This window comes from Platalea leucorodia (genome assembly GCF_965183815.1).
Source record: "Platalea leucorodia genome assembly, chromosome: 5".
NCBI classification, from domain to species: domain Eukaryota; kingdom Metazoa; phylum Chordata; class Aves; order Pelecaniformes; family Threskiornithidae; genus Platalea; species Platalea leucorodia.
This window is the reverse complement of record NC_138827.1, coordinates 46,586,633-46,602,274: the sequence shown is the minus strand read 5'-3', so window position 1 is coordinate 46,602,274 and position 15,642 is coordinate 46,586,633. Positions and strand designations below refer to the sequence as shown.

Genomic DNA, 15,642 nt, shown 5'->3' with positions numbered 1-15,642 from the left:
GAAAATGATCTGCATTACACAAACCATTTTCGCTTGTCAGGCATAATGGTGCTCTGAAATGCAATATTCTGTGATTGTCATATTGCTGCACCACTGTTCTTAAATGCCCCTCTCTTTTCAGATGTTAGCTGTGGAGCCGCACCTGAAATTCCCAATGCTTATATTATAAGCACTCAACAGGAGAGGTATCAGCCCGGTGCCAGAGTGCAGTATGAATGTGAAAGCAATTTTCAAATGATGGGTGGAAATCATGCCACTTGTACAAATGGAGAATGGTCACAAGCACCAACTTGCAAAGGTAGGAATCCATGCTCTTATCTTGCCTGTTAGCATAGAGGGGACTGTTTGTTTACCACTCTAAAGACTTGACTTCTGCTTTCTTTGTGGACCCCAGCTTTCTACTTGCTATTGCTTCCTTGCACAGCACTTTAATTGAGCTTGATGCTTCTTGACATACTGGGGGTATTTTCATCAACGTCAAAAACGTCTTGAAGAAGCAGGGCCTAAAATGTGCTGCTCTGACGTTCTCCGGTCTGATACTGGTATTTCCCCAGAGTCGGCCATTTCAGCAACCTTCAGTAGAAGGACATGTAAGGGCTCCTCTGTTCTGTTCAAACCTGGCAGGGAGTATCTGAATGGAAGAAGCAGTAGGGGAGAGAAACGGCTGTTCCTCTCCAGGGCTCCACTCTGACTGATACAGAGCCTAGCAGAGAGTCAGATCTAAACCACGTAAGATCTGCTAGGGCTATGGAAGTGGGAAGAGCGTTCCCATGTCGAGGAACTGTCAGGAGCTGTGCTCCTGTCCCCCTGCCCAAATCTGTGGCTGCAGGGTGAACAAGTGCTACTTGGCTTTCACAAAGCTCCGTGGAGCTGACTGTGCCTACCTGCCCCTGAGCAGTGCAGGCTGACGAGCTCCTCCAGCACTGCTGGTCCTCCAGAGGTCTGCGGTTCAGCGTAGCACCAGCTTGGCTGCTCCCCCTGGGATTTCCAGGAATGCCACGGCTCCCTGGGGAGAGGGACATGGGCATGCAGGAAGGCTGCTGTGGCTTCTTGTGCCGTAAGGTGTAGCTACAGAAACGCTGGCTTTTTCTAGAAGCTCTCGGTGACCCTGCCATCTCCTGAGAGTCCCAGAAAGTGTTCTGCTGCCACTGTCACACCTCATCGCTTTCTCCAGGGTGAACTCTTGAAGCTGTGACCCACCTGAGGCAGAAAATCTGGACAGAAATTGTAACAAGGTTGATTCCTTTAACTCTCGGTTGTGTAGGGGAAAACCCCAACGACTGCAACCGTGACTGCAGCAGTGTCTCTTTTCAGATGCGACGTGTGAACCTCCTCCAGAAATTGCTGGTGGTAAAGTTCAAGGTGTTAAGAAGTCAAGGTATTTGCCTGGGGAGAGTGCTCGCTATCAGTGCTGGCGAGGTTTTGAGATGACTGGGGCTTCCACCGTAGCATGTCAGAACGGGGTCTGGACAGAGCTGCCAAAGTGCAAAGGTAATTTCTCTCTCTCTTCATACAGTCGCCTGTCAGTGAGACTGTCACGAAGCTGACTCAGTGGCGTTTACTTCTGCAAATTTCAGTCTCATTACTGTGCACAAGTGCAGTGTATCTGGCACACTCAGGAAAAAGCCATTTTCCCAGGTGTCTATTCAGGTGAGTTTAGCAGCTGAGTGACCCAGGTGGCTTCACTCGAGACGGCCCCATCTGGAAAACCACCCTGAGGCTGAGAGCGGTTGCTGGCCAGGTCTAATTTTGAGCCACCACCCTTGGACTTCTGCGAGTCTACTTTCTGTGCCTGCCTGATGAGAAGAGAGTGAGACATTTTGCCATCTACGTTGGAGAACAGAGCCCACAGCTTCCCTGCTGGGTGACATCCAGATTATGCAGCTGATGCATTGCTATATTGAATGCCGTGGAGTCGAATCAACCGTTAAATCAGCTGAGGGTAGAATTTGATGTGTGAGCCAGTCCCTAGGTACCGTGTTGGTGCCTCCTAGGATTTCATGAGCGCACTGAATAATCTCATTTGTTTTCCTTAGACATCATACAGACATTTTCAGCACCTGAACCAATGCAGCAGCATTTGACTCAAACAGCACCCAGCTGGGAGCTGAAAGGGCTGCAAAACCAGCAGATGGATTCAGACCAGGCTCCATATTGTGGCTCCCGAACACAGTGCCAAGTGCAGAGAGTGTCACTGCTGGTACCAAGGGATCTGGGTCTTCTCTGAAGATTTCCCAGTGCCAGGTCCGTTGGAAGGCCGGACTTGGCAGCAGTGTGGTGCTTGAATAGGTATAAAAGTGCAACAGTGCTTGAATAGGTATAAAAGTGCTACAGTGCATCAGGACTGACACGGGTGAGCTCCCAAGTGGCCGTAAGGGGCCCACGGAGCCCAGGGGCTATCCCATGAGTGATTGCAGTGGTGCAGTTCAGTGACAATCCTTAGTGTTTGCAATTGGATCCACTTTCCTCGCTGCTCAGGCAGTACAGGGAGGAGGTGGCTGTCAGGCTCTTCTGCAGAAAGAGCTGTGCCAAACGCTACACCATTACGCAGGACAAGAGGGAGTCCTGCAGACAGCTGCAGGCACTTCAGCCGTGGGCAAACGGGGTGACCTGGTAGCTGGGAGTCCCGGCACTGGAGAAATGAGAAACTCTTGCTCTTTTTCACCTGTCGGGTATTTGGTTTTCTCTCTGCTTTCCTCCAGGTCTCTCAGAGCAGTGCCAACGTACTGTCCGGTAGTATTTGTGCTCAGGCCCCCGTTGCAATTAAACTCGCATGGCTTTCCCTCTGATTGGGAATTTTCTTCCAGGGAAAGGTGGCAAATGTGGCCCGCCTCCAGTTATTGAAAACGGGGACCTTCTTTCCTTCCCCATGCAAGAATATCCACAAGGTACAACTCTGGAATACAAATGCCCAAGTCTCTACGTCCTGGAAGGATCTCAGTATATCACCTGTGCTGATGGGCAGTGGACAACCCCCCCAGTTTGCCTAGGTAGGTGGAAGCACATGCTGAGTGGCCAAAGGCCGTGTGATTGCTCCCGTTGTCTTTTTCTCAGATCCTGAGGGCGTCACTTGTGCAGCAGCACTTGTGCTGGGGCTGTGATGCTGGCAGGGCAGAACAACAACGAGTCCTCCTTTTGTCCAGAAGGAGTTTCTTCTTGACCTTAGCTGGAAGCGTTTTGTGATGCAAAGAACTTCTGTAGGCTCTAGGGAGAACAACGTTGCCTGTGGTGCATCTGTATGAAGTGATGACGCTCTTCTCTTGCCTTTTTCAAGTGGCCTGTACAGCATCTGAAGAAGACATGGCGAGAAACAATATTGAGCTGAAATGGCTTGCAAGAAATAAGCTGTATTCCAGATCGGGTGACTTTATTGAATTTCGGTGTAAAAGAGGATATTCGCAGGCCCCAGGATCTTCCCCATTCAGAGCACAGTGTGTGGAGGGGACCTTAGAATATCCATGGTGCAAGCCAGGAAGTAAGTCATCTCTACTCCCGCCACAGCTTAGCCACTGTGTTGTTGCATTTTTAGTGCTGAAGCCGAGGGGAAGGCCCTTAGCTTTCCTGGGGAAGTGCCTGGAGAGGTAGTAGCTGGGCACCAGGGTGTGGGAGCATCCCGTAAGCTGCAGGCGGTGAGGGACAGTGCCCCCAAGAAGCCGTTGACCGGCCTACCTGAGCTGGAAAGACTGCTGGGGAAAGGGCTCTCGGGGGCTCTCAGCTGGTACTAACAGTTTCAGAGCATCACTTGTTCAGCGTGAGGTCTACAGGCAAATAATGAAAGCGCTTTTTGCAGAGAACTGTACAGTGCATGAGAGGAGGATGGAAACAAACAATATTCAACTACAGTCATCAAGACGGTCAAGCACTTCCACCTATCGCTCTGGGGATTTTATCTTCTTTGAATGCAAATGGCTTTACCAAAGAGTTTCACACCGTGAGGCATTTAGAGCAGAGTGCCTGGATGGAATCATTAAGTATCCTACATGTGAACGTAAGTGCGTGGCACCGAGGACCCGGGGGGGCTGTAGGAGGCAGCTTTTCTGAAATTGCCTGTCCGCTGCTCTGAGGAAACAGTGTGGCATGTCAGGCTTGGTCTTCATGCCTTTTCCCTTTTTTTCTCTTTATGCTGCAGGGATTTTTGGCTAATTGGAAATGACATGAAGGAGCCCAGCTGTGGAAATGAAAGATGCCTCAACAGACCCAGTGATTTGAGCTCAATTTTTCCTGGTGTTTCCCGTTTTGTTGTGCTTTGTTTGCAGCTTAGCCAATGTTCTGTCTTGGAATTTGTGCATTTTTTTTCTTTTTATTATTGGATGATTGTGTTTACATTTTATCCACATTCTTTCCATTTTTGTAAATGTATTTACATTTTGTAAATGTGTTTACATTTTATCCATCTGAATGGTTGTGCTTACATTTTATCTGTTCTATATTGATCTCACTGTTATTTTTATTAACAATTGTGTCCTGAAATAGGCTGGCTTTGGTGGCATACTGAGACAAGAATTAAAGCCCGCAGGTAATTTGATTATCAGCAAGTAGAGTGTGTTTGGCCTTGTCTGCTCCTAGCTGCTTCTCCATGCGCTTGCCTGGAAACTCCCCTGGGGTCATGGCAGAGGTGAGTGTCCTGACCGCTTGATCAGGATGCGCAAGTGAGTGGAGTCTCCTTTAAATGACTCAAGGAAGTCTCTAGATCACAGACACAGTTCTTGGGGAGGACTTGAGCCTCCCTGACATTTGCTGGAAGAGCAAGATGTTGGGCTGCAAGTAATTGGGGTTTCTTGATGGAGGTGGGATGACTTCTTGGTCCAGGTCTTGGATGGGCAAATCTATGCAGCACACAGCTCCATCTGCACTTCACTGACAAAGAAGAACTGTCTGGGCTTGTGGAAATCAATCACAACCCTGGATGTGTGTCATGTCCTACCCGTGGGGAGTGGGGAGTGACTTAGATTGGCAAATCCCCTTGGTGTGGATTAAGGTGAAATAACACTGAAGGTCCGTACATAAACATCAACCTTAATGGGAGATTTCTATAGAACAAATATTATGTAAACATTGGCCTTGTAACTATTATATCTACCTAAGCTATGTGCCTTTATGGGAAATCAAGGTAAGCCTTGTGTTACTCGATGACTTTGGGGGAGGGGAGAGACAGAGAGGGAGAGAGATCGCCAATCCTGGATCTAGTGTTGGACCTGCCAACAGGGGTTTTCACTGTAGAGATCCTCCATACACTCGCATGTGCCCTTACTTATTGGCCCCAGTTCCTGGACTTCTGGAACTTTCTTTCATCCCAGTTCCAGGAGTGGTTGAGACACCCATCAAATCAAAAGAAGTGTCCAATCAAGCGAAGTGGCATTAGGCCCCTCCTCGTGACTTAACCCTCTCTCAACTCTTGGAACCTTCTTTCAGGGTGTCCGGGCTCACAGTACAGCTGTTTGGGGCTTGTCCCTTACACCACCCCATGGCTAAAACATTCCAAGGTCCTCTTCAACAGTGGTGATCTGAACATATCGTATTGAAGAAGAGAGACAAGAGAATAAGTGGTTGATCAGGCACCTTATTATAGCAAAGCTGATAGCTAGGCCAATTAATATTAACAAAAGCATCTCTAGAGCTTCCACTATCCAATCCCACCATCCCGCAAGTCCAAAGTTTTTAGGCAGAGTTGAGATCCACGAGATGATAGTTCCAATCCACCCTCCATTCATTCAGTAATGTTGACTGGAACAGGTCTCCCATCTTGGCCATGATTTCCTACATCCTCCGATGTGCTTCCTCCATCATGGTTGTGGCATTGTGTATGGTAACACAGCATTCTCCAGCTGTACTGTTCAGAACTCCACATACACCTTGTTCTTTGACTAATAGCATACCCAGAGCTAGACGGTTCTGTAAGGCCATCTTTGGTACCTGTTGAACCTGCAAATTTAGTTCTCCAAGAGCATGAGCAGTCCAGTTACTCAAAATGTGTACTTGCCAGGTCAAATTTTCTAATACAAACTGGTGTTTTTGTAGGGGTACACCTGGAGCGAAATAGGCCTCAAATGCAAGGGCCACTTTCATTCCCTAGGTATAGGAATCAGGTGCTAGGACCCCCCCCTTACCCACTTGGGTGCAGTTTGAGATGTCTGACCATTTCATTTCCTCTGGTTATATTCAAGGTTGTTAAAGTCAAATGTTCTGGAGGGGCACACTGATGGAACACTGACGGTACAGTGTAAACCTGCCATTTTGTGCACATGCAGGTGTGAATACATTTTCCCATCTCAACATGCCCAGAAGGTACCCTGAGGGGCTGGATATTTAGCAGTGGAGCATGTTGATGGGTCATAGGGTTCGGTTATTGCAACTCCCCCTTCCCGCACAAAATTCTACTTTGTCTTGTGAGTAAGTGTGACTCCACATTTTATCACACTGGGATCTCCAGCTTTAAACCCTGTTACCGGAAAGCCCCAACAAGTGCACATATCCCAAATAAAGGTTCGCAGTTCTGGGATATACGGTTTCTATGGGGTCCCATATTAGCAATTTACAGCTAACCATCTGCGAACAGTTCATTAGGAGGGTATCCTCATGTGGTAGGGGATTTATTTCTCATGCATCAATTAATTATACTATCTGGATTGGACAAAAAAAATGCTTGAGGGACCAAGCGTATTCATAACAAGAGCAGTCATGGTGAGCATAGCCACCCCATTTGTTAGGAATTTGAGTACACCAACCCAGGGAGAACGGAATGTTACATTTGTGGTGCAGGGGTTACTGTGAGGAGGAAGGTCCCACCAACGTACAAGGTGATTGCAAGGGATCTCCGCCTCCTGGAGACACCGTGTCCAATTCAGTATAAGATTACAAGGAATCTTCACCTCCCAGGGACACAATGTCTAATTTTTTTCGGGCTGCAAGGGCAGCACTTGTAGTTCGCCTGCAGAGCTGTCGCTTCCAACAGGTAACATTCCACATGCATCTCCAGGTTATGTTAACCAGAAATTGGTAGGCCACTGGAGAGGAAAACACATGTATCAGGACTCTGGCTTGACTAATCAGGTACCTCACGTCTCTGAACATCTCTGAAGCAGAAAAGAAATCAATGTACAGGAGATCGAGGCAAAAACAGGCTACAAGGAGACCTGTCCAAGGCACTGCTTTGGCATGTATGGATAGTGTCAGGAAAGCTGAAGCTCATCTAAAGTGACACTTGCAAGGGACATCAAGGGTCACAAGAAGATATTCTATGACTACACCAGCACTAAACCAATAAAAAAGAAAAATGTGGCCTGTCACTGAATGGGGTAGGTGATTTAGTGACAGCAGCCCCACATGAAGCTGAAGTACTTGATGCATTCTTTACCTCGATGTTCATCAACAAGATGCTGTCTTCATTTTTTTATAAGCCACCCTATCCTGTCCTCTGCTCACAGATGAATGTCCGGCATTATGTGTACATCCAGAGGAAGTGGGGGAGCTAAAGGATCTCAGAGACTTGGCCGCGATCATTGAGAGCTACTGCAGCCATTTTGCTGTGGCACTGCCCTTGATGATGCAGTGCTGGGGATGTAACACTCACTTACAGGGAAAGCACCTATGAGCCCCATAGTAAGCAAAAAAATTTCCATTCTTTGAAATTTGTTCCAGCTTAGTGTTGTTTCTTCCTATATCTAGTGAGGATACATGTCAAATCAGCAGAGGTAAAAAAAAAAAAAAGGCTATTTAAATTATCTCTTCTTAGAATCATAGAATCGTTAAGGTTGGAAAAGACCCTTAAGATCATCAAGTCCAACCGTTAGCCCAGCACTGCCAAGTTGTCCCAATGTCGGGAGAGGTTTCGATACGATCCCAAGGACGAGATTAAGACGCAAACGAGGTCAAATGCCGTACAACTTTTTAACTTTATTTTGGCGAACGAAGGGGTGAGGACCGGGTAGGGAGATGGGGGGGGGAAAAAAAGAAAAAAAAGAGAGAGAGAAAAAGAGAGAAAGATAGAAAGAGTGTGCTCAGGCGGGTGAGAAGAGAGCCAGGTAGGGGAACTAGCTACCGCCTCTCCGAGTCTGGCGTTGTTCCGTCGATCAAAGGTCCAGTCGGCCCAGTCTTTGTGTCCACAGGAGCAGCTTCCAAGGAGGTGCGCGGGGTAGGACGAGAAGAGAAAGAGAGGACCTCAAAAGGCGCACGCAGTCCTTTTATAGGGCCATGCACATGCACAGAACAGGTCTGCGTACACGCAGTTTGTGCTTCTGCTTTTCGCGCGCTGGTGTCTGCGCAGGCGTGTGTGCAGTTCATGGCCCCGCCTTTCGCATCCTGGCCTCCGCTTTTCACGCCCTGGTGTCTGCACAGGCGTGCGTGCAGTTCATGGTCCCGCCTTTCGTGTCCTGGTCACTGCATGGGCATCCATCCTGTGGTGGTTTCGTCAGGGGCTGGATGTCGAACCCAGAAGATGGCGGTAGAATGGCAATGATGTCGAGACAATTCTGGTTCCATAACAGTCCTCGACACAAGTCCATCACTAAACCATGTCCCTAAGCACCCCAGCTACCCGTCCTTTAAGTACCTCCAGGGATGGAGACTCAACCACTTCCCTGGGCAGCCTCTTCCGGTGCTTGACCACCCTTTCGGTGAAGAAGTTTTTCCTAATATCTAACCTAAACTTCTTCTGTGGTAATAGAATTAAGAATTAGATTACCAAATCATAATCCAAGCAATTTCTGTCTCTTGATATATTTACCTTAGTGCATAACAGAATTCCTTCCTTCTTAGGAAAACAGGCAAAATACACTCACTTTTTACTGTATCTTTTAATAAGTGAAGATAGCATGAGTTTTGATAATGGAATGAAATATTAATGGCTTGATTATAAGACAGTATGGATTTAATAATATTTATTTATTGTCCGTAGTGATTTTTTTTAAAATCTTCATTATTTGTCCTTTGAAGCAACGAACAGCTTGTGAAGCTCTTTCTCTCTTGGCATGCTTGCTCAGTAAAAATAGCGATCAGGGTACAGAGCTGCTCTTCATAGACAATTATATAGCTTTTCCCTTGGTGGGTTGTTGAGGTTTGGGGGCTGCAATAGAAAGGCACTTCATGTTAGAAATGTAAGTATCTAGTTCTATTATATTTGTATTTCTGTTTGCATCTTACAGAATACACATCCTCAGCAACCTAACTAGTAGGTCTCTCCATTAGCCAGCACTTTATCTGACTATTATTTTCCTTAATTTCACAGAAATGTAGATATTCATACTCCACTGTTGAAGCTGGTGTATAGTCTTTCAAGGTGTATATTACTATTCTGATAGTAATATTTATTTCTGTTCAAAAGGAGGTGGCAGTCCCCATTTCCCAGATGGTGGAAGCACATCTATTTTCAAGAAAATCAGCATCACTCAAATCATCTCAAATTTATACCCAAATAGCGGCTGTAATTTTTTATGATCAGGATAAATGAGGAAAAGCTTTTGCATTTTTAGAGGTAATAGTTCCATCTGGTAATTTGACAAAGGATTTGATCTTATCTTTATTGTTGTTTCGCTGGCTGTCTGACTGGCTCACTGATGCCAGCAAGGAGCTCTTTGCTTTGTGATCACCTTGACTTGGTTATTTTATCCAGGGCCAGAGAAGGTAAATTACATGTTTTTCAGCATGTTTCAAGTATATTTGAAATATACAAGTACATTTCCAGTATCACTGAAACAATTTTGTTGACATGTACAGATGGATGCCGTATAGCGCTGCAGATGCTATTGTTCGTTATGCTTCGTTGCAGACATTTAGATTGATTCAGTTGCATTTCATTCACATTGAAAAAAAGAGTGTTTCCTTAGTTCTTTTCTGATCAGAACTGGAATCCCAAATATTTCTTTCCTTTTTCTCCTTTAGTTTTGAGGTAGAAACACTTTCGTATACACATCTAAGACCAGAAAAGAGAAGACTGCAGTTCTTACTTTAAGATTCAGGAGGAAGCATGTGATATTTCTGAGCATGATGATGGACAAACACCTCAAGGCTGTGAACTGCTGTCCATCCAGAACTCCCTTTAAAAGCAGTGGGACTGTTCGCTAGGCTCACATGCCATATCCGCATTTAATATCATTCAGCTTTGACCTATCATTGTGAGTGCAGGAAGATCAGGGAGGTGGCAGTCTGTTTCCAGGATGTTTCCATACAAGGTGTGCTGATAGCTCCAAATCACAAAGTGAGAGCATATTTTCAGATGTGTTTACAAGAAAAGCTGAAAAAGCACAATGTGTTTTAGTGCACTAAATGTTATTAGATGCATTAGCGTTTACATAAAATGAAGTTTATTTTTTTTCAGTAAATAAAACTGGATTGTATGTAGTCTGTTTATAAAACTGGAAGGTAATTCACCTTTGCATTCTGGTGTCTGTGACCAGTTTCCATGCCTACCAGTTATTCTCTGTGACCTAGTAAGGCTCAGATCTTGCTGACAACCACCTTGTTTTTCCAGAAAAAAGGTACCTTTGCTTTCTAGATCCTGTAATGATGCCCTAGATAACTGCACTACACATTATAACTGAAAGGATACAGGCAGATATTTTGACCTATGCCTGAAAAAAAAAAATCTTCCTTGAACTTCACTGAACTATCAATTATCAATTCCAGTTATCAATTCTAATAACATGCTCTTGCAGCAAAGAAGGTGAATGCTGTCCTGGGCTGCATTAGGAGAAGTGTTGCCAGCAGGTCGAGGAAGATCCTTCCCCTCTACTCAGCACTGATAGGACCACACCTGGAGAAATGTATTTGGTTCTGGGCTCCCTGGTATAAGAGAGATACGGGCCTACTGGAGGGAGTTCAACAAAGCACCATTAAGATGATTAAGAGACTGGAGCATCTCTCAACCGTGGAAAAGCCAAGAGAGCTGGGACTGTTTAGCCTAAAGAAGAGGGCAGCTGAAGGAGGCTGGTTAGCCTAAAGAAGGGAAGCTCAGGGGGCATCTCATCAATGTATATAAATACCCGAAGGGAGGGTGCAGAGAAGACAGATACAGGCTTTTTTCAGTGCTGCCCAGTGCCAGGACAAGAGGCAATGGATACAGACTGAAACACAAGAGATTCCTTCTGAATTTCAGGAAACACATTTTTACTGTGAGGGTGACTGAGCACTGGCGCAGGTTACCCAGGAGCGTGGTGGAGTCTCTATCCTTGGAGATATTCAAAAGCAGTCTGGACGTGGTCCTGGACAGCCTGGTCTATGTGACCCTGCCTGAGCAGGAGAGCTGATGACCTCCAGAGGTCCATTCTATGATTCAGTGAATGCCTGTGCTCAGGGACAGAATGGTGCAGCCTATCACTTGCCTACCCGAATATAATCTTTCTCAGACAAGACACTTTCTCCGAGTGGCTTTCTCAGACTAGCATGGCATTATGATTGTGTAAGCATTACAAGAGTTCATTTGTTAATGAACTAAACCATATTCTGCCTCAGTCTTCTGAACAGCCTAAACAAATTGTTTGGAGTATCTGAAAGCCAACTACCAAACTATTTGTCTGATCAGTGTTTCCCAATGCCCTTTTTATTGTATTATAAAACAAAATACAGTCTCTAGAGTGAAAACAAATCAAAGGCTGTACATTCATATTTAGATGATGTGGTACGCTTCTTCCCTACTTTACAGGCAATTAGTAGTCATCTGGTAACAACAAAACATGGGTTCCACCAATAACTAGGTTCATAACTATTCCTGCATTTTCCTCTAACAACACAGGACCATCCTGGGAACCTTCCACAGGACTTTTCTGAAAATGATCAGAAAGCAGGTGTGAATAAGCATAGCCTTTGTTTACACGACTGAGCCATTTGTAACACTTCGGCTGCTCATATCAGTTAATTGATTGCAAATATGTTAATCAAGGTCTATGTAATCCGTGGGTTCATTTGCTGCTGAAATTTATACTGACTGAGATTACCAGCAAGTTTCTGCTGGACTGTCACTTGCTGTCTGCACAACTGTAACAAAGCGCTATTTCTCCTTTCTATGAGATTATGTTGTGGTTTAACCCCAGTCGGCAACTAAGCACCACCCAGCCGCTTGCTTGCTCCCCCGCGGTGGGATGGAGGAGGGAGTGGGTTGAGATAAAGACAGTTTAATAGGTAAAGCAAAAGCTGTGCACGCAAGCAAAGCAAAACAAGGAATTCATTCACTACTTCCCATCGGCAGGCAGGTGTTCAGCCATCTCCAGGAAAGCAGGGCTCCATCATGCGTAATGGTTACTTGGGAAGACAAACGCCATCACTCTGAACGTCTGCCCCCTTCCTTCTTCTTCCTCCAGCTTTATATACTGGGCAAGATGTCGCACGGTGTGGAATAGCCCTTGGGCCAGTCTGGGTCAGCTGTCCCGGCTGTGCCCCCTCCCAGCTTCTTGTGCACCGGGCAGAGCATGGGAAGCTGAAACGTCCTTGACTGGTGTAAGCACTACTTAGCAACAACTAAAACATCAGGGTGTTATTGGCATTATTCTCATACCACATCCAAAACACAGCACTATGCCAGCTACTAGGAAGAAAATTAACTCTATCCTAGCTGAAACCAGGACATAAAGCAACTCCCTGTCATTTACTAATATCATAAGACCTCTCTTGGGCACAAATATGTTTTATGCATTTTATAGATTAGAAACCAAAGCACAAATCTGAGATATTTTGTCAAGGTCACGCTGTCTGTATCCAAGCCAAGAACTGCATCAGGGTCACCATAACCAGAACCCTGTCCTCATTGGGTGTTTGGAAAAAAGTAATTGCTTTTGGAAATCAAATTCTTCCTGAAATCCTGCATCCTGAAACTGATATTTCTCAGTAATCTGAGCAAAGCCATAAAATTACCATTTCCCTTAATTCTGCTTTTCATGTAAAAGAATCGACTTCCTTATTAATTTCTTACACATACACACACATGCACACACAAAATAAATACTGAACTGTGCCACTGAATAAAGTCAAGGACTGAACTTTTAACTAACTCACTTGTGATAGAGCAACTGCTCATCTGAACACTATTCTCTCAGTGAGAAAAATGCATCCTTACTTACCAGAAAGTTTAAGGTCAGAACCAAAGAAAGTAATTCTGTTGTATCATTTAGCTAGAGGCAGGGAAAAAAAAGACAGTAGTGATGTATTTGACTTTTACGTTTCTTTTTCTATAATGTAGTGTTTCTACCCTAATAACTTAGCAGGGATATTACATTTTCTGATGTGCTGTCATTGGTATTTTCAAGAACAGTAGCAGCTGCTTCCTGAAATACCTCACAACAAAAAGGAGCTGCAATAAGGTGGCAGTGGGGCCGTGCTCTGCTCTCCCACCAAGACAGCAAGACTCACTTTAAAAGTGTGAGGATTCCCAGCAAGGTCCCTTCAGTGCAGCTATACAGGAGATGCCAAAAGGAGTCTTTGCATTTGTACAACTTGGATTTTTTTTTTTTTTTTAACTTGGAGTTTGCAGTACAAGTGATTTAGTTGATCACTGTATTCAATTTACCATTGTATTATCACTAACACTGTGTTCACAATATTGGTTAATCTTGTTCATGCCATACGTTGTCAAGATTTCTTCTCATTCTGTTACTGACATTGCATACAGTTTTCTACACTTGTATTTCCACCAGACCTCCAGCTCTGGTCTCTGGCTATAGCCGGAGGAGGATGTCTCTGCTGGCAACATTAGAGGGCAGATGATGCATTTGTAAGGCTGCTAAAAAGAATGCAAAAAATAAATGCACTACAGTAGCTTATTGCTTCACGTCAAAAGTGCTGGCAGTATTTTTCCTATCATATGAATGAGGTTTAGCAACAAGAGGCTTCACCAAAGTTTGGAAAAAAAACATTTTCTTTTATTTTCAAAATGAATATTTAAATACGCTATCCACAGTCCAGACGGCTAAAGGGAATGTCTGCTCCTTTGACAACATGGCAAGGGCAGCAAATGCAATGAATTAGAATCATAGAATTGTTTAGGTTGGAAAAGACCTTTAAGATCAACAGGTCCAACCATTAACCCAGCACTGCCAAGTCCACCACTAAACCATGTCCCTAAGCACCACATCTACCCATCCTTTAAATACCTCCAGGGATGGGGACTCAACCACTTCCCTGGGCAGCCTGTTCCAGTGCTTGACTACCCTAGACACAGAATTCCTAGACACAGAAATAATCCTGCACTAGAAGGCCTATTTGCTCATTGATTCAGGCTCCGAGAAGACTCAAGTGCCGTCACAGATCAAAGCTGGGCTATGCAGTCTGCCATGTGACAGCCTACACTAACATTATGATCCACTGTCTTCAAACACTGCAGGTTACAGAATAACATGAAAATCGTCAAGGGAAGGTGATGTTAGTCATCATGTTTGCCTTCACTTACTTGGCTTTCTACTTTAGCTATTTGCCATAGGTGGAAAAGGAATACAAAGCAACGTGACACTGCTAAACTTGGTTTAAGTGGACTTTTAAATGCACACACACGCTTTGCATAATTTGTTCTAATACCTGTTGCTTCAAATCTTCAGCAGTATTTTCTATGCATCTTCCAACAGTATTTGCTGACAAAAGAATGTATTTTACTTTGTCACCATATTGTCTTCTGTGTATTATTTCGAGCATTTTTACTGTAGCAGGAAGAACAAGTGTTTCCCCAATGGTATGTGCACTTGGATAAGTGCACTCTGCACTGGGTTAAAAACTGGCTGGATGGCCAAGCCCAGAGAGTGGTGGTTAACAGAGTCAAATCCAGTTGGCGGCCGGTCACGAGTGGTGTTCCCCAGGGCTCAGTGTTGGGGCCGGTCCTGTTCAATATCTTCATTCATGATCTGGATGAGGGGATTGAGTGCACCCTCAGTAAGTTTGCAGATGACACCAAGTTGGGTGGGAGTGTCGATCTGCTGGAGGGCAGGAAGGCCCTGCAGAGGGACCTGGACAGGCTGGATCGATGGGCTGAGGCCAACTGCATGAGGTTCAACAAGGCTCAGTGCCGGGTCCTGCACTTGGGTCACAACAACCCCATGCAACGCTACAGGCTGGGGGAGGAGTGGCTGGGGAGCTGTCTGGCAGAAAAGGACCTGGGGGTGCTGGCTGACAGCCGCCTGAACATGAGCCAGCAGTGTGCCCAGGTGGCCAAGAAGGCCAATGGCATCCTGGCTTGTATCAGGAATAGTGTGGCCAGCAGGACCAGGGAGGTGATAGTGCCCCTGTACTCGGCACTGGTGAGGCCACACCTCGAGTGCTGTGTTCAGTTTTGGGCCCCTCACTACAAGAAGGACATGGAGGGGCTGGAGCGTGTCCAGAGGAGGGCAACGAAGTTGGTGAAGGGTCTAGAGCACAAGTCTTAGGAGGAGCGGCTGAGGGAGCTGGGGTTGTTTAGCCTGGAGAAGAGGAGGCTGAGGGGAGACCTTATTGCTCTCTCCAACTACCTGAGAGGAGGTTGTAGTGAGGTGGGGGTCAGTCTCTTCTCCCAAGTAACAAGCGATAGGACAAGAGGAAACGGCCTCAAGCTGCGCCAGGGGAAGTTTAGGTTGGATATTAGGAAAAACTTCTTCATTGAAAGGGTAGGCAGGCATTGGAACAGGCTGCCCAGGGAAGTGGTTGAATCTCCATCCCTAGAGGTATTTGAAAGACGGGTAGACGTGGTGCTCGAGG

The 15,642-nt window shown here is 45.6% G+C and overlaps 1 protein-coding gene across 1 annotated transcript in view; it reads left to right on the top strand.

Moving 5' to 3' along the window:
• The window catches only part of CFH (complement factor H), a gene marked incomplete at its 5' end in the record, with an annotated part of 37,641 nt that extends 32,873 nt beyond the window's left edge, over nt 1-4,768 (top strand). The window contains 6 exons of the mRNA XM_082311521.1: nt 122-298; nt 1,315-1,491; nt 2,808-2,990; nt 3,275-3,475; nt 3,791-3,988; nt 4,130-4,768. Of these exons, the coding sequence (XP_082167647.1) occupies nt 122-298; nt 1,315-1,491; nt 2,808-2,990; nt 3,275-3,475; nt 3,791-3,988; nt 4,130-4,143 (950 nt within the window). The 3' untranslated portion in view covers nt 4,144-4,768. The remainder of the gene's footprint in view (nt 1-121; nt 299-1,314; nt 1,492-2,807; nt 2,991-3,274; nt 3,476-3,790; nt 3,989-4,129) is intronic.
• Between the last annotated feature and the right edge of the window lie 10,874 nt (nt 4,769-15,642).